Genomic DNA, 27337 nt, shown 5'->3' on the forward strand with positions numbered 1-27337 from the left:
TTCAATGGCTTACATGTATTTGGCTTATTATTATTAGGATTATTTTTATTGTCATTATTATGAAGTTCCTAGCTTTTTTTGCTATTGTCCTAAACTATAGTTTATCACAGTAGAGCTGCAACAATCAGTCAATTAGTCAATTAGTCAATCAACAGAATAATGATCAACTACAACAACAAAAACGGCAAACATTTGCTGGTTCCATGCTTATTAAATTAAATAAAATTCCATGCAAAATTTGATGCTTTTCTTTTTTGCACATGATATTAACCTGAATATTAAACTGATTATCTTAATGAACATAAAAAATCCTGTGTTTTTTCCATCTAAAAAAATAATGGCATCATGACAAAAACCTGTCATTTTTAAGGGTTAAAATTCTGAAAATCAATGAATATTTGATTTATATTATTAGGACTGGTGTCTCAATGAAAGCAGAAAATAATATTAACGTATAATATTTTTAAAGCTTGATTCTGAAAAAGTGCATTTTGTGTGCAGAGTGATACAAGTGTGAGTATTTGACACTGCACAAAAAAATAATAATAGTGTAAAAAATAATTAAAGTTGCTGCTAATTTATGACATATCCCAGACTGTGATGATCAAAAGATTATAATCCACTTAGCTTGTAGTTTATTGAAAATAATTATTTTTTGTGTGTTTTTTTTCACCTAAAAATATTGCATTATCATGACAAAAACCTGGTATTTAAAGGGTTAAAACTCTGAAAATTAATGAATAATTGATATTTATGATGAGGACTGATGCTGCTTAAAAAATAAACTCAATGAAAGCAGAAAAAAATATTAACATATAATATTTTTTAAAGCTTGATTTTTAAAAAGTGCATTTTGTGCCCAGAGCGATACCAGTGTGTGTGATATGAAAGGGTTAAATGATGTGGATTTAGGCTCTTAAATGAGCGTACGTGAGGACGTGGTGCTCCCTTACCTTACACTCTCCGTTGATGCAAATGTCCAGAGAGTCGGCTTGACAGCGGGTGCCATCTATGACTGCAGGAGAGCGCTCTGTGTAGAAGTTGTAGCCCTCTGCCAAGCAGTTGAGCGCACAGGGCTTCACGCCACCTGGACGACACACAGACAGAGCGGAAAGTTATCTCGAGTTAGTGCACGCAGAAAACACACAACGTGACCCGCGATAAACAACACAAAGAGGCAAACACCGGCTCTGGGATCCCCTCTCCACTTGTTGACAATAATAATCATGTGGGGGAAAGTCAGCGGCTCTCAGATCTAAAAGTTGACGTCACTGTAACACTGACACCGACAGAGACAGCGCCGGCTGCCAACAACAATTACACTGACATCAACACGCAGGTTATCTGCTGTTTATACATGACGGCTCGCAGCCCACGGAGCGCCGTAAATCAGGAGGTGATGGATGTGACAAAACAGACCCCTGCGATAAAAGAGATCTGACTTAAGCTCTTCCATCTGTGAGGGAGAATCAAAGTTTACATGCTTCACACTTTTATCGCTTTTTTTCTTGTGTTTTTAGCTAAGTGGATATTTTCCATGACACATCAAGGAGAGACGTTTTAGGGGGAGAGTGACACAAAGCATGTTCTGCTAAACTCCTGCCAATAACTGTGATAGTACAATAGCATCTGCACGTCTTCTGGCTCGGTCCGCAGAGCGAGCGCTTCGTCTGGGAGATTCTCGACATGAAATATGTCAGGATGTCTGTCCAAAATGTAAAAATCTCCCCAGCTGGACGAGCAGCAGATCCAGAAGACCAGCGAGGGTGAACACGGCGCAGTGTGCAGGAATCTGAAGAATTCACGACTCATCACAGAGACCTTCCCACTGTTGGTGTTAACTGGGTACACAAGACAGGCCGGCCTGCAGACTGTCATTTGTGACGCAAAAAGGATGACGGGAGATTTTTACAGCTCAGCATTTAGAAAATGTGAAGATTTGCCAGAGTTGAAAGTTTTGGCTTCATCACATGTGAGATTTCTGCTTTTTTCTGTGCTTTTCTCACTTTGAATAAGATGATGTCATGTGTTCCTGGGCAAAAAAATAGAGTTTAGCAACATTTTAATCAAAATGTGATGACAACAGTGGGTTTGTTTGTCTTCTGTAAATCAAATGTGATCACACCCACACAGTCCTCATCAAACACATTAAATGAACTTTTGGGGATTAAAACCTTTTTCTTTCCGAACAAACTTGCTTATACCGAGTTTTGGGAGACCAACTTTTACGAGTAATCCACTACAGATAACTGAATACGTGCTCTAAAATGTCATTTGTAACATATTTTATTAGATTTCTCAAATACTTTGGATAACTTATAGAGTACTTCAGAATCATCTTGCTGAGCTCATCTGTCTGGGTCTTAAATCAGCAGGTGGGTTTTCTTTAACCCTCAAATTGCGCAAACTAAAACTGCAAAGATAAAATATGCTTAACGGAAACACGTGGAAAAAATTCCTTTTACTGCAAAAAAAGAAAAGAAAAAAAAGGCTTGCATGAGGTGGTATTTCAGGCATTTGGAGAAAGTCATATTTCGCAAAACTTTAATGTAAACACGTTTCAGTCTTTTCTAGGTCACATGATGCTATGGCTATGTGCTTGTCAGTATGAACTGGCTCCCTCATGAGCTGTTATTGCATCACATAGCTCATAAAAGTTGAGTCGATCATCTGGAAGTTTTGAATCCACAATTCCTCTGTGAAATCGTGGACTATCAGCTCCCAGAAATGGAAAGAGGTGAGCCCCTCATACGTGGGAGCAGCCACGTATGAGGGGCTCGCCTTTCCATTATCCCTCTATAACATGTCGTCTTCGACTGGGAATAATGACGGCTAGTGCGGTGGCTGCAAAGGAAATAAAGCTGCTAATGTTTTGAACATCCATCGCCATGGTTACTGGGATGTGGCAGATGCACTGCACACTTCTTTTCACAGGAAATGCTTGCCTCATATCAACTTTAAACTGTCCTAAGAGCAAGAGAGCGGCACCTTCTGTCCACACTGAAGCTCTTAAATATGTTACGTCACGTAAACTTTCAGCTTTGCTCACAACAGGAGAGGCGCTTAAAAGATGTATGAGTACATGTTTGAGTACCAGCATGATAACCAGTACAAGTGCGAGTGCGAGTTGAGCTTTTTGAAGCAGAAAACACGTGCTTTATGTTGTGATGTTTACTGAGAATGACAAACAACAGAAAGCTGGTTGTTATTAGCGATCATCATTTACCAGAAACTTTCAGCTTCCTTGCAATCTCGCTCCAGCTGCCACATGAGGAGGAGATGTTGTGTCGATAACTCCTTTCAACTTCATTAATCAAGAGAGAAACTAATGTGCGCACATCCAATCAAAATAAACACAGGTGCAGGGCAAAAAAAATCACTTACTGCAACGTTTCAGTCTACAAGATCTTCCTTGAAATGTTGCCTTGTGATAAAAATAAAGAATAAAAAATGTCCGTTGGGAGTTTAACAGTGTGCTAACTTTTGCTATTTTTATTTTTATGCAGTAACTTTATGAATCAGCCATTCTCTGTCCATTGTGGAGCTTTTAAAGGGAGCATTAAGAATTCATAGAAACAGGGCGTCCGATAAAAGTTCAGCTCAAAGCAGCAGAGTTTGTTTTTTGCGGCCAGTTAGTGCGATCAAACTCAAGCTTGTTCGTGTTGCATTCAGTTAAGACACTGTGTTTTAGCAGAAAAACAAATAAAGTAATCCGGATAAAATGAAAGGGAAATCCAGGCACTCTGGAAGTGTGAAAAACATGAAAAACGAGGAGGAATTACATTAAAAAGCCTTTATTATAGAGGCTAAATCGTTAAAAAAGCCATCCTTTTTTTAAAGATTCAGCCACTATAATAAACAAAGAAACCAGTCATCTCTCTTTGTCTTCTAAATAAAGTACTCACTTCAAGAAATCTATGTTTAAAGACAGCAACCTTAATCTGAATACCACAAATTCAAACTGTATTGGAATATAGTTACTCATATTTTTTATCTAAAATACACTGTTACTTGAATTCTGTCACTCCCAAACCGGACTGATATCTAAAGTTACTGAGAAATACTTAAAAGTTTTCAGGGGCATTAATGGATTTACAAACAGCTGGTGCGACCCAGTCCTGAACTCACCACCAGTGTAAGGCTTCCAGTTGTAGTACTTCCCACGGAAAGGCATGCTGTCAAAGTCGGCGCACTGCTTCTCTCGGAAATCACGAGATCCTGCGGGGCAGGCCTGCAAAATAAAGATCAATATTAGAGAATTTGTGATTCTAAAAGGTCTTGTATAAGTTGCATCTTAGCCCATTTATTAAAAATCAAATAAACTTGACATGACTGCTAACCATTCCCATGCAAAATAAAAATCTTTTTTTTTTCTTACAATATATTTTTCATTTCCTCCCATATGGAGATATCGGACAATCAATACAACAATATAAAAATCTATTAAAAAGACTCTTGGAACTTGCTTGAGCTATTTGAGCAAATAAGATGGAAAAACTGAGTTGAAAAAGAATAAAAGGATAATAAATTATTTGGATTATTGAACATGGCCTCTCTTGTTTTAATCATCTCTATTTCAGTCCCCCTTTTCTCCTAGTTGCATGCTTTACTCGTCATACATAAAGTACAAAGACTTGCGGTCCACACTGTTTAATGTTTGTGATATAAAGGTCATGCTGCCTGGAAACTTGTTGTTTTCTTTTGTGGTTATTGACATAAATTCTATTAAAATAATACTTAAGCATTAAAAGATGTTGCAGAGTAAAGCAATACAGGCTTTTCCAATCAATTTGCCATTAAACTGGCAACAAAGCCGAGCAATGATTCTGCAACTGACAAAAATAGACTTGACGTTCACTGTGATGGATTATACGACTCGAACAAGTTGTAAGAGTCTGCCAACTGATTTTCATAAGGAAATGAACGGAAACGTAAAAATCGGGAAAAAAAACATCCATAAATTTAGAAATCTGTTGCATGCATTTAAAAATGGGCAGAAAAGAAGTACTTGATTTGTAGTAACAGAGCTGGACCTTGAAAGCACACTGCTCCTTTAAAGGGTAAGTGTTTTGTTTTTCAACCTTTTTTGTGTCTAAGTGACTAAAGGGGACAATAATTTCTGAAACTGGTTCAGTTTCGTGCAAACCAGTGCAGCCAGCAGCAGCTTTACAGGCCGCAATGTAAACACTTGGGTCAATTATGTGCTGTCAATTTACGTTTCTGAAATATATCGTCACTCTTGATTTTTGACTTCTACATATGACTCGCTAGGTATCGTCTGCTGTTGACGTTCTGTGATATCAATTTAGGCCCTTTACATCTTTTTCAGAGGAAATGTACGGTCTCTGCTCGTTTGAAGCATAGAGTCTTTTTCAAAATAAAAGTACAACATCAGTAAAACCGCTCACATCTAGGATTACGTTTGTGGTTAGGTTCAGACATTCATGTGGTAAGAAATGTTGCATTATTAACTCACAACGCAGCGCATCATACCACTGCAAAACCATCGGTGTCTGACCTGAAAATCATTGGGCAAGCGTTGGTGTTTGATGACCTCTGAATGGGAACAGGTTGGTTTTTATCACTGACAAACTCAGATTATTATTTTAAGTGTCTGACAACATTATGGAAAGGATCACTACAGAGATAGACCTTTTATTAAAAGAGTAAGATCCTTTTGTTTAATCAGAAACAGCCCCAAAATCATCATTGCCAAACCCACAAAACTACATTTAAATAAACAGTAATTTTGTCACCATTAAACACACTTCATTCAGAGTCTATGGAAACAAATACAAACTCAAAAAAGCTTTCGTAGTTCATTTTTTTCACTGTTTCAACAATCACCAACTCAGGTTTTGTTGAAATAAACCCTTAATTCACCCAGTTAGATGTGAAAACACACCACCTCTTTCCACACTAAAATGACTGTTTACTTAACTGGAACCTGGTGGGTTTGGAGAGAGTGATTTCTGGTTAAACACAAAGGATCTTAATCTTTAACAAAAGGTCTATTTCTGTGGAGATCCTTTCCATAATGTTGTCGGACACAGTACAATAATCCGAGCCTGTCAGTGACAAAAACAAGAGCTTTTAACTGCCGTAAATTCCCGTTGCGAGTGTGCAGAGTGGTTACATTGCAGCCTCTTTTTCGCAGCCCTCACTCACTCAAAAACAAGGGGAAAAAAGGGTCCAGGTTGAAAATACCGAACTTATCCTTTAAGATCTTGAGCTGCAGCATGTTGTTACTATTTCTGAATTATCTTCAACGGCTTTTTCTTTATTCCGGGAAGTTTTTATTTGCATCGACAGCATCATTATTAGCAACTGGACAAAGTCTGCACAAGATGTCACATTACATTTTCGGACACTAAAACAGACTTTGTTTCTGGGAACTCCTAATTCAGAACAGTGTGTTTTGCATTTGGAGGGTTTTTGTTTTGTTTTCATGAGTGGATGTTGCTCCAGTAAGAGGAGGTTTTTAAAAGAAAAAAAGTGGAAAGAAACACTTTATTGGTGTGAAAAGGTCCTCAGAAAACCCCAAAACACTTTCCCCCGGGACAAATAAAAGCTCTTGGGTCAAAGCTGTATTTCACATGCTGAAAGTGTTCCACGTCGGAGCGGGCCGTGGGGAAGGCCGGGCCACTTTTCATTACCACTCAAGTGTTTTGCCAATATGGACAGCTTTAAACTCGCACATCAAACATGCAGATTGAGTCAGAAGAGACGGAATAATATTATTACAAGTGTGTGCCGAAATGACAACACGGGGCCAAATGAGATTTACATGTGGCGACACGTGTTTGAAGCAGGAAAAACTTCAAAGGTCACATCCGAAGGGCTGCGAATAGGGATTATTGGGATTATAGATTAACCTGTTTGTTATGTTTTGATTCATCGATGACTCATTTTGTGTATAAAACATCAGGAAATAGGTTGTAATCGCAAATATTACGGCAGAGCCCGGTCCAACACCAGGCCAAAGCCCAAAGAGAAAAGCAGCAAAAGAGAAAAGTGTTTTCGGTTCAGACTGAAAGATCTCAACAGCTTTTGAATGCACTGACATTAAATTTAATGCATTTGTTCATGGTGCCCAGACGATGTATCCTAGTAACTTTGGTGATTTTCGGACTTTTCTTCTTGTGCCAACATGATGTTAACATTGTACGTTTTGGGTGAAAAATCTCCACAAAGTGATGAACATTTGAATAAATGAATTAAATTGCTGGGGTGCCCCTTTAATCCTTTGAAACCTGAGCAAATTCATTTGATTTCTTTCAAAAACATGGCAAGAAGGCCAAGGGCAACTTAACCAGACATAGCCCAAAAATTAGCGATTAATTAATAAAAACATAAGAAAATTACCTAAAAATAAGCAAAAAATAGTGTATAGTACATATGTAAAAAAGACAAGCACAAAAAGTGCCACAATTAAAAAGAAATATATGCAAACATTGTTCTCCTGCAACATAGTTTTAAAAATAAAATTATTACAATTAAAAAAGTCCTTTTCTGGATTTTTTATTCTCTATTTTTTGATAATTTTCTATTAGCCTCACCCTTTTTTAAAACTAATTTTCAGGTCCTTTTCATGTCACTTTTTACTGATTTCTAGCAATTTGTTGGACATTTCTTATCCATTTGTTCATTGCCTTTTGACCCCATCTTTTCCCCCCATAGAAGTCAAACCAATTTGCTCAAGTTTCAAAGGGTTAAACAGCTTGTGAAAGGCGACTGAATGCAGCTCAAGAAAACTGATGTTGATCCAGATTTCAAAGCGTTAACGTCAACCATAACTTGGCAACTGGGAAAGTTGGCTTTTTTCCTTTAGCATGGCACTAATCCTCCTCCATACGAGGACACCTCAGCAGGTAAAATGCATTTGAAATACTTAATGACCACATATTGAAATGAAAGAGACTAAAAAAGAATAAATCTATTAGGCTTTTCCTTTTAAAGTCTTTTTAATCTTTCTCTTTTTTTTGTTTTGTAGTTATGTTTTTTTTTTAATTGTTTTTGCTTTTTCCCCTTTTTTAGATTTACATTGCCAACTTTGTAATTTATGACGTTAGCTTTGTAAATATTACACATCCTTCAATGCGTTATCCTTAAAAGGGGCAATTCTTAAGCACTGCTAGGTAATGCTTTCTTTAGCAAATGTTGCCTACATCTCTAAAAATAATAAAAACTATAAATAAAAAAAAGCTCCTGCATGAAGCATTATGCTAATGAAAACATGGAAACAGTCTTCTAAAATAAAGTAACCTCCCAAAGTAGAAGCAACAGGAAAAAGGGAGGCACATTAATAAATAATATCTGATCAATGTAAAAATAGCTGACATATGAACATCAATTTATGCATGTGAGTATTTTTCATTATATCATCTGGTGCTCTCTCTCTCTCTCTCTCACACACACACACACACACACACGCACACACACACACACACTTCCCTGGACAAGGTGTGGTCAGTGTGATGAAATAGCGGTCGGGGATGTTGTTTGTTTTCCAAAGAAAACACTCAGTGCTTGCTCTCAGCTGTTATTTTAAAGACTTGCGGTTAAACGTCCACCAGGGCCCTAACTATTTCAATTTTCACCTCTTGAAAAAAAAGCCCACCTAGAAATAGTTGAACAGAGATCTCGACTTGCAGCCATGTTAAATATTTGTTTAAAGCTTTGCTCCAGACCTCAAAAAAAAAAAAAAAAAAAAAAAACCTCTGTGAATTGCTTTTCATGAAATCCGCTCTGAAACTGTCATCATCAAGCGAAAATGTCACAAACAATACGTGAACTGTTAAGTGACAAAGAGACGAATGAGCACAAAAGTTACCGGGGGAGTATTGAATCACTGCCCGTGTGTTTTTATCATCTGCTCTCCCTCGTTCCAGGAAGAAAACATGTCAGAAAGCTTAAAGGCGATGTGGCGCTGCTCGCTAACATGCTCCTTATAAAGCCCGTCCTAAGATAACATGTTCTGCAGGAGAGAAACGAGGAGGCGCAGCCGTCGTGCTGTGACAGTCCAAATCCATCTCAGGTCAGTCTGCCTCGACTATCTCGGTCCCCTTACACACCAGAGCGGAGCATCCGTCAAGACCACAGCTCACTTTACAAATCATGACTCAAACACATTTTTAACAATACATTTCCATGACTTTTCCATGACTTTTAAGGCAAATTTTCAAGACCATGCATTCTCTGAAACAAGCATCAATACTCCTTTTTCTTTACTATATATAGGGCTGGGCGATATGAAATAAAGTCTTATCACGGTCATTTTTTCATATCAGTCGATATCGATATGTATCACGATATACATCAAATCACTATTTCTGTCTAACTTAAAGGTTCCCTTTTACTCCTAAGTGAGATATGAAGATATCATAAGGTTAATTTTGGTTTAAATATTCATTTATTTAAATATTAAATATTATATTATATTATGTTTAAACCAAAGCGGACATGTCCATGCTGGAGCACGCCCGAGCGCACATGGACATATCTGCACTGGAGCTGTCGGACATGTCCGCGTTTGAGCGTGCTGTCGGACATGTCCGCGTTTGAGCGTGCTGTTGGACATGTCCACGCTGGAGCAGGCTGTCGGACATGAGTCTCACAATTTCTGAAGAAAACCATTTTTGTCAAATTTACTTTTCCTAAACATTTTTTTGCAAGTTCTGAAAAATATTTATTTATTTATTTATATATTTTTAAATTTTAAATAAAATATTTTGGCAAGTTTTTTTCCAAGGCATGTTCTCTTTTAAAATCAAAAAAATTACACCATGTATCACCACCAGAAAATGTAAAAACAGAAATTATCATTGGATTTTCAAAATTCTGATGGCACTTAGACGCATCGTGTTTCCATGACTTTTCTAAAACATTCGGGGTATATTAAGTTTTCCAAATCTTTTCCACACCTGGAAATTGCTATTTAGAAATTCTACGACTTTTCTATGTTTTTCATGACCGGACAAACCCTGTTGTGTAGTTTGCTCTAAATACCAAGCAGACAGAGTGAAACAGGGAGGAGAAGAAGTGAAGAAACTCACGTCGGTGTTACAAGATCTGTAACGTTTCCTCTCTCCGAGACAGTACTTCCCTCCTCCAGACGGGCTGAGAGACACAGGAGAATTGAATGAGTGGGGGATTGAAAAGTGAGACAACACATCAAGCACCATAAATCACAAATCCTTGAAAGACAACATCTCTGGTGACGTAGTGAGCACATTCTGGTGAATGCAGGTCATGAAACAGGCCTCGAGAAGTCTCTGCCAGAAGACAAAGTGTGTTTGTGTGTGCCAATGATTCATTCATGAAATCCAAGCTGCTCTAAGAGCTCTTAAGTGAGACACGACATTTGGGAGAGAGACTCGAGTCTGTAACCTCAGAGCCATTCACTGCAGCCGGGAGACTCAACCTGCTTTTTTTAGGGGCCACTTTTACAAAATGAAACAAAGCCGAGGGCCAGTCGCAGCAGCGCCATAAGTGTTGAAGGATTTTAGGACATTTCTAGTATATAGGATTTCTCGAATTGTAGAATATTTCTTCGATTTTAGGACATTTCTTGGATTTTTGTATGTTTCTTGGATATTAGGATGTTTCTAGAATTTTAGGACTTGTCTCGGATTTCAAGACGTTTCACAGATTTTAGCACATTTCTAGGATTTTAGAACGTTTTTCAGATTTTAAGACATTTCTAAGATTTTAGGACGTTTTTTAGATTTTAAGACATTTCTAGGATTTTTGGACATTTCTAGGATTTTAGCACATCTCTAGGAATTTAGCTGGTTTCTAGGATAATAGGATGTTTCTAGAATTTTAGGACGTGTCTGGGATTTCAGGATGTTTTACAGATTTTAGCACATTTCTAGGATTTTAGGACGTTTCTCAGATTTTAAGACATTTCTAGGATTTTTGGACATTTCTAGGATTTTAGCACATTTCTAGGAATTTAGCTGGTTTCTAGGATAATAGGATGTTTCTAGAATTTTAGGACGTGTCTGGGATTTCAGGATGTTTTACAGATTTTAGGACATTTCTAGGATTTTAGGAAGTTTTTCAGATTTTAAGACATTTCTAGGATTTTAGGACGTTTCTCAGATTTTAAGACATTTCTAGGATTTTTGGACATTTCTAGGATTTTAGCACATTTCTAGGAATTTAGCTGGTTTCTAGGATAATAGGATGTTTCTAGGATTTTAGGACATTTCTTGGATTTTAGGATGTTTCTTGGATTTTAAGATATTTCTCGATTTTTAAGATATTTCTCGATTTTTAAGACATTTCTAGGATTTTTGGACATTTCTAGGATTTTAGTACATCTCTAGGAATTTAGCTGGTTTCTAGGATAATAGGATGTTTCTAGGATTTTAGGACATTTCTTGGATTTTAGGACATATTTAGGATTTTAAGACATTTCTAGTATTTTAACATGTGTCTAGGATTTTAGGATGTTCCCCAGATTTTAAGATGTTTCTCAACTTTTAGGATATTTCTAGGATTTTAGGATGTTTCTTGGATTTTAAGATATTTCTCGATTTTTAAGACATTCCTCGGGTTTTAAGGACATTTATGGGATTTCAGGACATGAGCTAGGACCTCTGTTGACAATGAGGGGGACCACTCCACTTTTTTAAAAATAAACAAGCTCTATTCTGATGCTGTTTTATACAATCTTGCACTTTAATTAAAGTATAAAATCAATTCCCGGTTGAGTCTTTTTATTTCTATTGTGAATTAGAATAAATTGAATATCGATGCACTACATCTACTACATCTGTGACTTTTTCTTATCATGTCTGTCCTTCCTCTCACCTTCATTAGCCTCCTTTCTTTCCACTTCATCTGCAACAAAACTGTGAGACAGGCTCAGTAATGAATGCGTTAGAGGCTGTGTTTTCTCTGCCTCCCTCCTCTCTGCACTGATGCCTGAGCGGCAGCGATCACCTTTCACAGGTGTTCCACATTATGCCGCTGCCCTCTCCGCCTCCTCCCCCCTCTTTCCTCCCTCTGCTTCACCCTGGCTCTCTCTCTTGTGTCTTCCCCCGACGTGTCTGACGTAATATCCAGCTTCCAAAACAAAGGAATGCAACGATGGAAGAAGGACAAACATCTACTTGCCAAAGACAAAGATGCGCTGGACGGTGATTTGTCTCGCGAGGACACAAGAGAGGCCTCCAAACAAAAACTGTAATCTACAGACGAGAGTGAGCCGTGTCTTAACTGATTGCACATGCTACATCAGTCCGTCTCAAACAGCGTGAGGACATACTTCTGCGCTTAGTTACATTAGGAGATTGTGCTGTCCAGGACAACCTTAAATGAACCCTCTTCTGGCGTCTTGTTACAGCGAGACTAGAAGAAATAACACAATCTTCCTGCTACAGCCCCGAGCAGGCTCTGTTTGAAATCACATACTAACATACTTTTCGTAATAGGCATAATGGGAAATTGAGCGCACTGTACGTTCCAACTGCATAATATGTAATCCTTTTTGTACGTGAGAAATATCTGGATGTTTACTACATCAGCAAGGATTTCTGAATATGAGATGTGAGCTTATTGGACAAACTGCCCTAAAATCCATTGCATCTTGTTAGACGACAAACTGTGGGCAGACGGTTCTGGAAACAACAACGTGCATTCGGTTGTGAAAAGAGTGGACGCTTGGGCTGAGCAGGTGATCGAAATTTTATCAAAGTCACAATAAGGCCTTGTGCAATTTTCAAATCGCAGAAGGGGCGCTGCCTTTTAAATTAGTAATACAAGGAACGGATTTTACAGAATGTAAGATGTTTTATGATCATATTTTAAACAATCTTAAAACAACGTGTATTAAAAACTCAGAGGACGCAGTGAACGCTTGACTGAGAATTGTATACTTGTTCGTTACCGTTAATTCAGTACGCAGTATGTGGTATAATGGTGACGGTGCTCATTGAAATATGACCACTTTTGTCCAAAGAAGCCACCAAAGTCAACACAAAATAAAAGTCAAACGCTTTGTTCCATCCCGCAGGAGTCGGGGAACAAAAACTAGCAAAAAATTAAAAATCATAAGAAAACATGATCACACAGAGCTGTAGAGTAAGAGCCACTGAGGCTTGATGATCACTAATTTGCCCAAAAGACTAATGAGCTCTACTCCCACTCAGGAATAACATCCACACATCATACACATGTGCGCACACACGCACACACGCACGCACACACACACACACACGCACGCACACACACACACACACACACACACACACACACACACACACACACACACACACACACACACACACACACACACATACACACACACACCTGTAGGCAGGACCTGGATGTGTGTGTTCAGCTTGCTGTGGCTTACTTTGCCTACTTACGCTGGGCTGTCACAGTGCCTCATGGAGGAGGACACACCGCCCCCGCAGGTCCTGCTGCACTCCCCCCACGTCGACCAGGGGCCCCAGCCTCCGTCCACACTCTGAGGCCAGGTACCGAACGCCACACACTCCCCCTGGTAGCACCACTGACCCCGGGGAGGAGCGGAAACACACACACACACACACACAGGAGAGAGAGAGACAGATGAATTTTGGTTATTTCTGTACAACAAAAACACTGAGACACATTAACGATTGTTTCAGCGTCTTCGGTTTATAAGACTCACGATAACATCATTACAGCGCAGAATACTTCAGTGTCACTTTTACGGTTTTCCAACAGTTTTGAGCGCTCGATAAATTTGCGTGCATCTGTGTGCAGTGAAATGTAGACTATACAGAAACTGACTGATGAAGTTTTCCTGCAAAAACACACACAGTCTTTCTGTCTCACTTTAAACACACACAGAAACACACACACAACTTGTGATTACTCATCATTTTTTATAGCTGTACTTAATTGTTATGTGTCCGCTGACTCAATTCAGTTTGTGTTTTCTATCATATATAATATATGTGCTTGTTTTCTTGCTGCTCCGAGAGTAAAACGAGAAAATTGATATCGATTTTAAGTCTGTCTCATTAAAATAACATAGTTTTACAAATAAAATGTTGGGTTCATAACCAATTAAATTCACATTTACTCAATTCGATACAAACTTTAAAATGCACTTTTTAAAATCAGGTTACAAATTTTTTTATACATTAATAAGATTTTCTACTTTCATTGAGTTCATTTTTTAATCTGTTCTAATCATAAATATCAGATATTCATACATTTTTTCGAGTTTAGAGCCCCTAAATACCAGGTTTTGGTTGTGATGCCACTATGTTTTTCACTTAAAAAACCTCCACAGAGAATGAATTATTTTCAAAATACTACATGAAAAGGAGCTTTTAAAATATTTTTCCAAATAAATTATCATAAAAGCTTATTTTTCATTATTCTGTAACTATTCATTTTGGCATCATGACAAAAACCTGCATTTTAAAGGGTTAAAATTCTGAAAATTAATGGATATTTGATATTTATGATTAGGACTGATGTTGGTTAAAAACAATAAACTCAATGAAAGTGTGAGTTTTTGACACTGCACAAAAAAAAATAATGTATAAAAATCAATGTTGCTGCAAATCGTTAACATATCCCAGCCTGTGAAAATTTAAAAAAAAAATCTACTTTGCATGTAGTATATTGAAAATAATACATTTTTGTGTTTTTTTAGTGGCATCGTGACCCAAAAAAAAGGCATTTAAAGGGTTAAAATTCTGAAAATTCTGAATATTTAATCTTTTTAAACTCAATGAAATTAGAAAATAATATATACATTAATATTATTTTTGAAAAGCACATTTCGTGGTCAGAACGGTATGAGTGAGTAATATTTAAGGGTTAACGGAGCAGCTTGTCCTGCATATTTTTCATGTTTTTGTGTTCATGTTTTCAGTGCCGTGAGGACGTTTCAGAGCTGAGGGACGGAAGTCGGCGTGCCGTGTTGGAGGAGCGTCTTAAACTAACTTGCTGCTAAGCTGTTCAGAGTTGCAGAGGGGATCAGAGACGGCCCTTTGTCTCTCCAACTGTGTCAGTAGGTTAAGAACCCAGAGAGACGGGGACAGTCAAGGTGAGGGCTACGCTGGGCCACTGTCCTCCTTCTCTGACTTACTCATTCACGTCCTGAGACGCTGTCCAAACAAGATTAGAGGAGAGAGGTGGGGAGACAGTGTCAGAGGCTCAGAGGGGAGGGAGCTGAGGTATATATCTGTGAGTCTGCACAGAAAAAACTCCTCTGTGGGTCAGTTTCTCTCCCGCCTCCCTCTCCCTCCTCTCCTCCCTCTCCCTCCTCTCCCTCCTCTCCTCCCTCTCCTCCCTCTCCTCCCCTCTCTCCCCTCTCTCCCTGCTCCTGTTGGACGGGCCTCCCTCCATTACACGCTGGGTGAGAAATGGCTGACATTCATATTCCTTTGAAGCTGTCCCCCGGCAGGGCAGACAGGGTATGCCACTGGCTCTCCTAAAGCTGCTCCGAAAGCTGTTCCAAAGCCCCCCAGGCTCAACCTGGGGCCCCCTGTGTTGTCCAGGACCCTGTCCGTGGGCCCCGGTCCTCAAAGGCTCCACTGAGCTAATGGTAATCACGGGTGACAGCTCGTGACACTCTCCCATTCTTCCCTTTTAGACCTCGGACCATCCGGTGACAATGGCGGCCGTAATCCGTGTTAAAACTGTCTCCCCTAACCTGGCTGGCATCAACAGCGGGCTGATGACCTAAAGCCTGGTGTGTGTGTGTGTGTGTGTGTGTTATGTGTGTGTGTGTGTGTGTGCGTGCGTGTGTGTGTGTTGCATGAGTGCAGGGAGTAGCACGCCTTCCCAGAGGAGAGGAATAGATGCAGGTCGAGGCAGTGAGGTAGCTCTAGCTGCTGAGGCACACAGAGGAGGTACTAACACGCTTATTTCACATCACCAGGAACAAGAAAAATTAACCCTTAAGGCTCCGCTTTAATATCACACACACTTGTTCTGCACACAAAATTCGCCTTTTTCATAATCAGGCTATAAAAGATGTTATACATAAATATGATTCTCTACTTTAATTCAGTTCAGTTTTTAAACCAACATCAGACCTAATCATAAATATCAAATATTCATTAATTTTAAAAAATGTAACCCTTTAAATGCCAGGTTATTGTCATGGTGCCACTGTTATTTTAGATTTAAAAAAAAAAAAAACCTGTAGGAGAAGCTGCTCGGTTAACCCTTTAATATCACACACACTCATACCGCTCTGTGCACAAAACGTACTTTTCAAAATCAAGCTTTAAAAAATATTATACATAAATATTATTTTCTACTTTTATCAAGTTTAATTTTTAAAACAACATCAGACCTAATCATAAAAATAAAATAGTCATTAATTTTCAGGATTTTAACCCTTTAAATGCCATATGATTTTTTTATTATCACAGCCTGGGATATGTCAATGACTAGCAGCAACATTGATTATTATACATTATTATTTTTTTGTCAGATGTAAAATACTCAGACTCATATCGCTCTGCACACAAAATTTGCTTTTTAAAATCAGGCCACACATTTTTTTATACATTAATATGATTTTCTTCTTTCATTGAGTATATTTTTAGATGAAAAAACACAAAAAATGAATTAGTTTAAATATACTACATGCTAAGTAATGTATTTATTTATTTATTTTTTGGATGATCGCGGCCTGGGAGAAGAGGACATTAGCAGCAGCATTGATTGTGACAGTGGACCTGGTGGAAATATGGTGTATTTTCTCCATATGCCAAATGGTAAAAAATGACAAATTACATATTGTACAGCAAAAGCCCAGAGCGACACCCATAAATAATGCAGTGCATGTCTTTATGCTTGGTTTATGGTAACTAGTCAACCCCACATATGGTGTGTGGACTTCACTGTTAGTTTGTGGGATGCAGTCGTTAAGGCTGTCCCCAATCAGGCTGTTCTCATAAACTGTTTGTATTTTTTTTGTATTTGTATATTTCCCAGCAGTCAGGTGAGCAATGCGGAAGCAGCGGTCTTGTGAGGAAGCAGACAGGGGTGGTGAATGGGTTACAAAATGTGGACTTTCCCCTGGAGATGTGTGCTTGGAGCTGTTTGAGTTTTGAGTCATTTTCAGGTCCGTCTTCACCGTGTTTCCTAAACTCAATATACGGCCGCTTTCTTCCAGCCTTAACTTGATAAGTGACTCAAGGGTTGTGGGTAAGAAAAGCACTGAGACAGCTTTTACGTGACTTCATATTTGTGACATAATAACAGCTTACGGCAGAATAAATGCTCGTGCTGTTGACCTCCAAATCCGAGACAACACCTGACAAAATGCTGCGTAAAAACAAGATTTTTGAATGCCAAAATTGAAAACCGAATACCTACCCAGTGAGCGAATATGTGACCAACTGTGTTTCTGGATGTGGTATAGCTCAAAATGTATTAATGTCTAACAATGTGGGCGACAAGAGGTGAGGATGGCAGAAAACTCAGAGGAAAATCTTAAAATCTATCCCTACAGATATCATATGGCCTCAGTGAGAAAATGTTATTTGGGGGGTTGACTTTTAGATGTATGACAAACACTGGATGACTTACCCCTTTCTCGATGCTGCCCGTCTGGCACAGGGTCCCCTCTGCAGCAGGGATACTGTTGGTTACACAGCGGTTGCTTTTGCTAAGGCACCAGAGCTCTCTACACACTTCCTAGGAAAGAAGGCAAAAGCAAGTTGGTCAGAATAAATCAATTCGGCAGACTGTCGGGGGGTGGATCACTGAACAAGGATGATTTATCAGTCGCCTTTGGTGGTTTTCCTCTTAGTGTTTTCCCTCCCTGCTCTGACTGGAAATTCATCTATAAATCTGCATGATTCCAGATCAAATCGGAGGATGAGAGGAGCTGATGAGACCACATCGAGGCTGCTGCTGCTGCTGAGAGGCATCTGACTTTAAAAAGCCCATATGCTTTGGATCACGGTGCATCTTGAGCAATACGCCAAGGGTCAGCGGGTGCTGTTAATGTTCTCTGATGAGAAATGGAGAGTCAGCTGGATCAACACCATGACTAACGTTTGCTCACGTTCACCTCGGGACCACACGGGACCGTGACATCAGTTCAAGAAATCCAATTTCTGCTTCTTAGGGGAAATCAAGAGTGAGCAACAGGCCTCCCAGGTCTCAGATAAAGACGACTTGTAGGCCTAACAAATATCTTTAGTATTACTGAGCGCTCTGGATAAACATCATGTCCTCCAGTCTGGAGCAGGAGGAGGATCCATTTAGATTACCGGGCGAGGGGGAGATAGTGGGCAGACAGCACTAAGTTGCCCCCGAATAAATAAAACCATAAAGTGAACACATGTTACAAGGACAGCTCTGCACAACCTTGCATTAGATTTCCCATTAAACCCAACTGGGTCGCCCCCCTGTCTCGACTTCAAAGGCTTTTTACAGGACAATTGTGTACGGCAGAGGAGCAGGCCCATGAAAGAGAGTTATGATCCGGCGCATAGATTCTGACCTCCGGGGTCAGTAAATATGCCACGGCCCCGCAGCTCCTGAGCCTATCCAGATTAAATAAAGCGGCAAACTGCCACTCTCTGGTCGCAGCGGCTCCCCTCTGCCAGCTGGTTTCAATAAGCCGCCCCGCTGCTCCATTCACTATCTCGGCCCCGCTAAAAGGTCAGCGGCCCGGGCTTTAACGAACATGGATGTGGGCCTGATGGATTTACGCTACGAGAGAACAAGCTGGCGGTAAAAGAGGGGCAGGGGCGCTCTGTAATATAGCCATCAAAGGTTGTTTGTTTTTCATACCTTCAGCTTCCAGTGGCCGGCCCGTGTGTACTGGGAGCTTTAGCACAGACTAACTGGGAGAGGAAGTGCTCTCTGAAACGAAATTATTGCTATAAATCATCCTTAACTTCCTCTCTTGACGCAAATGTCACTTTTCCCACCTCTGACACGGTCTCACGCTGCGGTTTAAAGGCGGCGAGAAGTTTTGAGTTTGGTTGAATTCTCCCAAAGGCGTCACTGGCCACATTCAGTGAGAGACTGCTGTTGTATTACTCGACGTCAGTGGTTCATGACCTTTTTTGGTGATGAACCCTGAATACAAAGCAATGTAGACTTTGGTTTGCTCTTTTTTTGTCAATTTTTGCTTCTGAATGACTGGATCCAGTCAGTACGAGAGCATGCACAGTTTAGTGGAGCTACAGTTACATTTAACTGGACTACTCTCCTCGTCCCAGTATACGCACCGCGGGAAAGTCCATTTATTGATGGACGTATGTCCAACTTGTCCACGCAGGTGGAGATCTGCCTTCTTTTAGCCAGTTGCAGTAAAATTATATTATTTATTCAGTCTATGATATAGACACAATGGTAATCTTGACTGTTTTCATTTATAATTATACATTTAATTTATATTATATTTTTACTTTGGGGTAGAAAACCGCACATCACGTGCACATAATCAAACGGCACTGAACAAAAAAAACTAAAAAAAAAAACAACCTGCCACTGTTATGAATGTATGCAATACTCTGAAAATTTAAAAGAAAAAAAAAAAGAACCTAATTTTTTACAGCAGAATTTCCGCCCCCATTATTTATCTTGCGACCCTTTGTAGGGTTCGGCCCCCCTGGTTGGGAACCACTGCTCTACATTTGCTGTTCCTAATTTAACCCAGTTTTACAAGACCCACCAGGTCATGTGTGGTGGTAAATTTAAGTCCTGTCCTGAAGATGAATGAATGTGGTGCAGATTTGTGGCCAGAATTTTAGAGTTTTCTGTGGTTGAAAACACAACAAATCATTGTGTTATCTTACAGTCGGAGCCAAACATGTTTTACCAGTGAAATATTCAAACTACAATGTGAGATAATTTATTGTAATATCAGAGATAAACTTTGATATGCTGTGGCTAAACTTCCCCCCGTTTCCCATGACTGCTCCTCTGCTGCAGAACAAAATGATAAGAAAACGCTACAAATATTCATCCAAAAGTGGAAAAGTTCAGCAGCTTCGGAAACCAGACTCCTGCACTCATTAGACCTTTTATCCATTTCTGTGGTCGTCGCAGAGGGCATCTCTTTCACAGATGGCTGTATGAAACAGATCTGAAACTCAGATCTACAGAGCAGCTCTGTCGAGTCCGTGCTGGAATCCAATCCGCTCATAAATGTGTGTCTTTCATGCTGATCTGAAACCACAATTATGAGCTTAGGAGCCAAAATAACAGGGCTTGATTTTGGGGCCCTGTTATAATCTGCTGTCTTTCAATGAAATGAAATAACTCCGTGATCTCGGCTAATCTCTGGACGTTTTTTTTTTCTTCCCAAAATATTTACGTAATGCAAAACAATATCACGTTATTGTTGGTTAAATCTTTGAGGATTCGTGGTCGTTCTTCGTCTTTCATTGCCTGTGTCACTTTAGGTTTTCTCATTACCGGTGAATCATTATCGTTACAGACGAGGGGAGTGTTGACTTCAACCCTTCATCTCTTTGTCGGGGATGTTTACAGATTGAAAAGAAGAATAAGGCCACGTGTGGAAAGACACCTCCGAACCAGCTCGGGTCGTCAGACGATAATAAAACAGTTATCTTCCTCACGTGTTTACCCTCTCTTTAATCTCAAGCAGGAAATACGAACCTGAGGAAAACTGTTATCATCCCATTAAGGACTGAACATGCTGTAAATGTACATCAACACCTGCAATTAAACACGTGGAAAACAGAACTCAAACAGAAATTTAAATGGTGCCTGTTGTTATGGGTCATTTTTTGCATCTACAAAAACTTATGCAGCACTTTTATCCATTTTTAAGCAGTTTTATATAAAGTTTCCTACAAAAAATTGAAGTTGAGGTTATTTTGCAATGATTCAAATTTTTAAAAAACTTGAGGCAGCAACTAAATTTTTTACAGTGTAGAGATGTAGGCGATGAGATTTAATTAAGCCTTTCAAAGTTAGATCGACATCAGTTTTCTTGTGCTGCGTTCAGACTTTTAATAAGCTGCATAAATCTTTGAAACTTAAGCAAACTGGATTTAAATCAAGAGAAAAAGGCAATGACCAACTTGGCAAGAAATGTCCCACAAATTGCAATAATTAGAAAACCATCCAAACAATAGTGTCATTATTCTTTAGCCATTACATTGTGCAATCTGTTTCAACTTTAATCTTGTGATCGGTCTGTAAAAAAAGTTCCTAAAAGCATAAAGTGGCGTCTTGAAAGTCTGATAAACAGTCCAAAGCCCAAATTTATTCAATTTTACTGTCACATAAAACAAATAAATTAAGTAAATCCACATGATTGTTTTGGCAATGTGATTAATCAATAACAAAAATAGAATCGATAAATTTTCTAGCGATCAGTCAACCCTTTAAAGTCTAAGAATTTATGATTTTAACAGAGTAATGGACTTAATTTCTTAATTGACAGATCCTGACAACTATAAAGAAATCTATACTGAGAATTTAAAAAGGAAAATGTTGTAATTATTGAAATATGTGTTTGTTTAAAACTTTGGAACCGGCGCAAATTAACTTGATTTAAAAAAATAAAAAATAGGAGAAGAAGTAACAAGAAAACTACCTAATATTTGGCAAAAACAAGACAAGAAAATAAATAAATAAATAAATAAAAATAATAATAATAAACCCCCAAAAAGGTAAAGGTTTTTAAAAAATCACACAAAACAAATAAATATTTTTTGAAATAATAAATATATAGATAGCTCGAAAATCCTGAACACTTCTCCATGTTTTTGTTATTATCATTATTATTATTATTATTATTATTTCTCCAAACAAATTTTCAGTTCATTTTCTTTTCTCTAATTTCTTGCAATTATTGGGACATTTCTTGCCAAGTTTTAAGAGGAAAACAAACACATTTGCTCTGGTTTCAGAGGTTTAAATGCACGTTAAAGGCGTGTGAAAACAGCTCAAGAAAATTGATGTTCCAGGTTTTCAAGCGTTAATTTTCCCAGTAAAGATAAAGTCGAAAAACTCCCGACAGCACTGTAAAGAGGGAGTTCAGCTGACTGCAGGAGTGTGTATGAAGTCTGTTTTCATTCTGTTCTTCGGGTTAAAAAATACATTTTGTTTGCACCCCTACCATCGATTCTTATTTTAGAAAACGAGACATTAATGAGCAGGTAAAACATGAAACAGGGATCGGTTTGGGTCAGTGAGAGGACGACAGGATGAGAGATGCTGGTTTCTTACCCCATACTTGCACTGGCGTGAGGAGGTTCCATACTGGAAGCGACACTGCTCGTCTGCATCGTACACCTGCCCCGGGGCCACTGTTGGGTACAGGAAGTCTCGTTTCAGAGGTTCATTGTCCAGACACGTCCCCCGACCTGAGCTGTCAAAAAAACAAACCTACAATAGGATTGTTTCTTACACAAAGAAACCTTTCTGCCCTCGGCTGATGGCAGAGTGAGAACGCCATGATTAAAGTCTCCCCTCCTCCTCTTCTCTTTAAGACTCTGGCTGGTTTTGGTTGACTCATTTCATTTTAACACCAAACTACGGCTGTAGGAGGCTTGTCAGAGAGCTCAGTGACACGTAGTTAATGTTGATATCACACATCAACACCTCCTCATCAAAGCAGCGGCAGAGACGTTTTACCAGAAGGCAAAGAGGAGCGGAGCTCTCTGATTATACGGCTCCAAATTCTCCTGCGTGACGCTGCTTCACCTGAATCCACAAAAGAGCCCAAAACAACACAGAGCCGGGACAAGACGAGGGACACACGGGTCACGGATACTCAGTCTGATCTGCCCGGGAAAATGTCTGCAAGGAGGCCAGGGGCCAGTCACAGCAGCGCCATACGTGTTTCCAGGACTTTAGGACATTTCTAGGATTTAAGAATGTTTTTAAGATTTTAGGGCATTACAAGGATTTTAGGACATTTCTAGGATTTAAGGACATTTTAAGGATTTCAGGATATTTCTATGATCTAAGGATGCTTCTAGGATTTTAGGACATTTTTGAGAATGTAGGACATTTCTAGGATTTTGGGATTTTTCTAGGATTTAAGGATGCTTTAAACATTTTACGACATTTTTAGGATTATAGGATATTTTAGGATTTTTGGATGTTTCCAGGATTTTAGGAACATCTCTAAGATTTTAGGAAGTTTCAAGGATTAGGGATGTTTTAAACATTTTAAGACATTTTTAGGATTATAGGACGTTTCTAAGATTTAAAGATGTTTTAAGCATTTTAGGATATTTTAGGATTTTAGGATGTTTTCAGGATTTTAGGAACGTTTCTAGGATTTTAGGATGTTTTCAGGATTTTAGGAACGTTTCTAGGATTTTAGGAAGTTTCTAGGATTTAAGGATGTTTCTTGGATTTCAGAATTGTGAGGATTTTGGGACATTTCTAAGATATTAGGACATCCCCAGGATTTTAAGACATTTCTAAGGTTTTAGGACACTGGGGTCTTAGCTCGGACGTCTGTTGGCGAGTGTGGGGATCCTCCACTGGCACTTTTTTTGATAAACAAACTCTAATTTGATACTATTTTATGCACTCTGGCACCTTGTGTATACTTAAAGTACAAAAATAATTCCCAGTGTGAATTAATTTACTATAATTGTAAATCTGAAAATGTTTGGGGGTCCACCTGGCACCTTATCGGGCCATAAGTTATGTATCAGTTGTTTGGAGGTTTGGATTACATGTAGTCTGTTTTGTCAGCTAGAAATTTGTGTGCCAACAAAGAACTTGCAGGAAAAATCACACATCTGGCTGTTCTGTATTCTAGTATCACAAAAAATAAAAATACTTTTGTTGGTGTTTCTTCTAAACTGAGATGCTTTGCTTATGGATGCTTTTCTCACACCATCAATAAGACCAGACACTTGGCTCACCAAATTAAAAAAAGTATTATTCTTTTGACCTTTTGCCAATGTTTAGGACACTAAAATCATACCAAACACAAATGCCAGTAAACAAACGGAGATGCATTTTGTTTTGATGCTTGCTTCTGCCTGAATCAGTGTCTTTTCTCAAGGCAAAATACCAATACAATTATTTACTGTAACAGTGTGCTCTTTCCAGATGTGGCAGCTGCAACATGCAGTGAAATGCCTGCCATCCCTCGACAGGAGAGAAAGGCCTGCTGACAACAACAACGTAAAGCTGGGCTTTATGATTTTGCAGATTTGCAGATTTGGGTCCAAATACAGTGAAAGGAAGGCTGGAACTTAGAGGAGCTGGATGCAACCAGAATATTAATATAGCACACCTGTGTGTCTCGCTGGTAAAAATTAAAGGAATACTTGATTCCCAAAAATGATCATTTGTGTATCAGTTAGTCACCCTGTTACGTTGAATTCGCAAAGAAAAATTAGTTTTTGTTGCGTGCCTCGAAGGTCACTGTCATAAAGTTCTGTGCTTAACAACAGGAGAAAATATATCAAAACATCCGTTTAAAAACTCTGAGTCAACTCGTGCAGTATAATCCAGGTCTCATTTATCCAGTAGTTTATAGAGTTTAAGAGAATTTAATAATTTAACTGATGGAGAATGATTTAGCAGATTTGCACTTCCCACTCCTTTTTCCACATGTCTGTATGTTTGTGTATGTTTATATGTTCATTCTTTCCTTTTTTAAACATATTCTAATTAAATTTTAATTAAATTCAATTCATCCCAGGGTGGCAAATATAAAAATGCATTTTAAGTAGAACTTAAATGTTACAAATTCTTGCTTTCTTTCCCCTGTTCTCAGTTACTGAATGGAATAATCCCGTTTTTTGGCTCTTGTTCGTCGGAGGACGCTCTCATCGTGACACAGAGAGAGACGGTCTCTGAGGACTCCCTGTGCACTGAGGGCAAGCCTCACTATTTATTGGTTTGGAGAGAGACAAAATAGTCAAAGTTTAAACATAGAGGCTTATTATTTGACATCGTCGCAAAGGCTTCCTGTCTGCTGGATTCAGCCAAATTCATTATGCTGAGCGGAAATATCCCCTAATAAGCGAGAACATCAACGAACCCTGAACTCTGACACCGTGTGGATATTAACCGTGCTGATTGTATCCAACCAGCAGCGTGATTAAATCACACTAACCTAACAATTATCATAAGTCGTAGATTATATGCAGTCTCGGAGAGTTTAATAAACCCCAAACAGCCTGGCTTTTAACGTTTATAACAAACTGGCGTGCAGACTCAGGAGAATAAACTATGACTGAACTGTGAGTGCATTCATAAACCATTCCTAAAAATCCCAAACAAAGCGCCACATATTGCTCCAGCAAGATGGTGAATCTAGGCCAACACCGCAGCCAAAGTTGTTTACTTGGCTCGGAGATGCATGCGCGATATCCAAAACTCTGATTGAGGGAGAGAAAGGGAGGATAATTGGAGTTTACAGACAGAAAAGCTTTTGTAAGAAGCATAAAAGCTAAAGGCAATAAAACCAAAATGAGAAGCAAAAACTAAAGAACAAATAGGAGTATAATACAGGCTGAGCTGTACTTGATTCTGCTTGGAAACGAAGCAAAACAACTTTTTTGGAGCACAATTTTGGTCATCTTCAGAGACCGGAGCCAGAAACTGGACAGGAACCCGACGGAGCGGCAGAGAAGCAGCTCTTTGTGTCCCAGTTGGAAGCTGGCACATAATACTGTCATCTCTGTCACAAGTGCTGTTCACTAACCCTCCTCTAACAGCTTTCAGCCGGAAACATCATCTGACAACCACGGCGGCTATTATCGGCTTTCTTGGAGGGCCTCGCTAACTAAACATGAATACACAAACAGAAAGACACGCGCGCGCGCGCACACACACACACACATACACATACACATACATACATACACACACACACACACACACACACACACACACACACACACACAGGCACAGGCACACCGCAGACTTGCAGCGCATCCAACTGATACTTCACCACACGATTGTATATTAGGATTTGCAAGTGATGAGCAATTAAGCTGAACTGTACGGAGAAAATGGATTACTTTTCTGTGTGTATGTGTGTGTGTGTGTGTGTGTGTGTGAAGCAGTTTGACATTCACTCTTGTAAGTCTAAATAAATACGCTCTATTATCCAGATTGTAATAAAAGATAATACTTTGATGATGTTTTAACTGTCTCTGTTGAATTGAAAATGCACACTATTACACACAAGCATGCATATTAGGACACACCAGACGGGTTTCCATTAACCCTCAAACTGCACAAATTGAGAATGCGAATATAAAATACGCCTAAAGGAAACACGCAAACTTTGAAAAAACACCCATTTATCACAAAAAAGTTTTCACGTTTGCATGAGGTGGTATTTTAGGCAATTCCAAAAAGTCACATTTTGCAAAACAGCAATAAAAACACTTTTTTCACTTTTATAGGTCACATGATGAAGGAAGTGGCTCCCTCATGATGCAGCAGGAGGTCTTACTGCATCACATAACTTCAAAAGTTAAGCGGATCATGCAAAAGTTTGGAATCGAATTTGTCTGTGAAATTGTTGAAGCCGAGCTTTTTCGCTCAGTGAACAAAAACGGTTAAGTGCTGAAATGCACTTAAACACTCACTAGAGTTGAGAGAAAACGCAGCATCCATTTCTTTTAAGCAGCTGCGTGCTGCTGCTGGAAATAAGGTTGGTGGGCGTCATGAGAGTCTATCAAAACAGTTAAGTTGCAAAACCAAAACAATGAGTTAAAAAAATGCTTAAAAATGAAAAAAAAAACTTTGGAAATGTCATAGTAACAGCTGAATTAGGTGATTTTTTTCTGTGAGTTTGTTATTTCCAGTGACCGCATTCACATCATACAATCATTTCGCCCATTCTTGAACTAAAAATATTGATTTTTTAACAGCAGTGACTCACTCAGAGCTACGTCTACTGTAACATTTGTCCACAGACTCAACGTGGCTCTTTGCAAGCTTTCCTATCATAGCTTTAAACAAGCTGTTTTTTGCTATTTTTTTCAAATGTCAAGGATAAACAGTGAGAGGTCTGCGTCGTTCCTCCAAAATGTTACAAAGATGAGGAGTCCTTGACCTCAGTCTGTGACGGTTAAAGAAGAATGGCAGCATGTTTCTCGTCTGCGGGAACAATCCTGACCACTTTCTGATTGTTGTTCCTAAACAATGAAGCAGTTTTCCAACAGAAGCACAACCCACCCAGAGCTCAGTCTGTCTGCGGAGAAATGTCAGGCTTCCACCCACGGCGACCAACGAGTCAAATATGTGTCAGAGATTTCGTTTGAGGCCACAAACACTCATCTCTTTAAAGGGGAATTTGCAGGTGTTGGGGAGTACTACTGAATATAGAAAAAGTTACTTAAAGCCTTGAGATAGACCGCCTAAAGAGACGTGACAT

General features: G+C 39.0%; 1 protein-coding gene across 2 annotated transcripts in view; it reads right to left on the reverse strand.

Moving 5' to 3' along the window:
- adamts6 (ADAM metallopeptidase with thrombospondin type 1 motif, 6) overlaps window positions 1-27337 on the reverse strand; it is an 87227-nt gene that overhangs the window by 28539 nt on the left and 31351 nt on the right. For both annotated transcript variants that reach the window (XM_088070583.1, XM_088070584.1), the window contains 6 exons: window positions 22198-22339; window positions 17563-17670; window positions 13380-13525; window positions 10056-10119; window positions 4129-4231; window positions 954-1087 (listed from right to left, as the gene is read on the reverse strand). In XM_088070583.1, the coding sequence (XP_087926709.1) occupies window positions 954-1087; window positions 4129-4231; window positions 10056-10119; window positions 13380-13525; window positions 17563-17670; window positions 22198-22339 (697 nt within the window). The remainder of the gene's footprint in view (window positions 1-953; window positions 1088-4128; window positions 4232-10055; window positions 10120-13379; window positions 13526-17562; window positions 17671-22197; window positions 22340-27337) is intronic.

The sequence above is a fragment of the Plectropomus leopardus genome, chromosome 20, assembly GCF_026936395.1.
Source record: "Plectropomus leopardus strain MGB_pleo_1.0 chromosome 20, ASM2693639v1, whole genome shotgun sequence".
Classification (NCBI taxonomy): Eukaryota; Metazoa; Chordata; class Actinopteri; order Perciformes; family Serranidae; genus Plectropomus; species Plectropomus leopardus.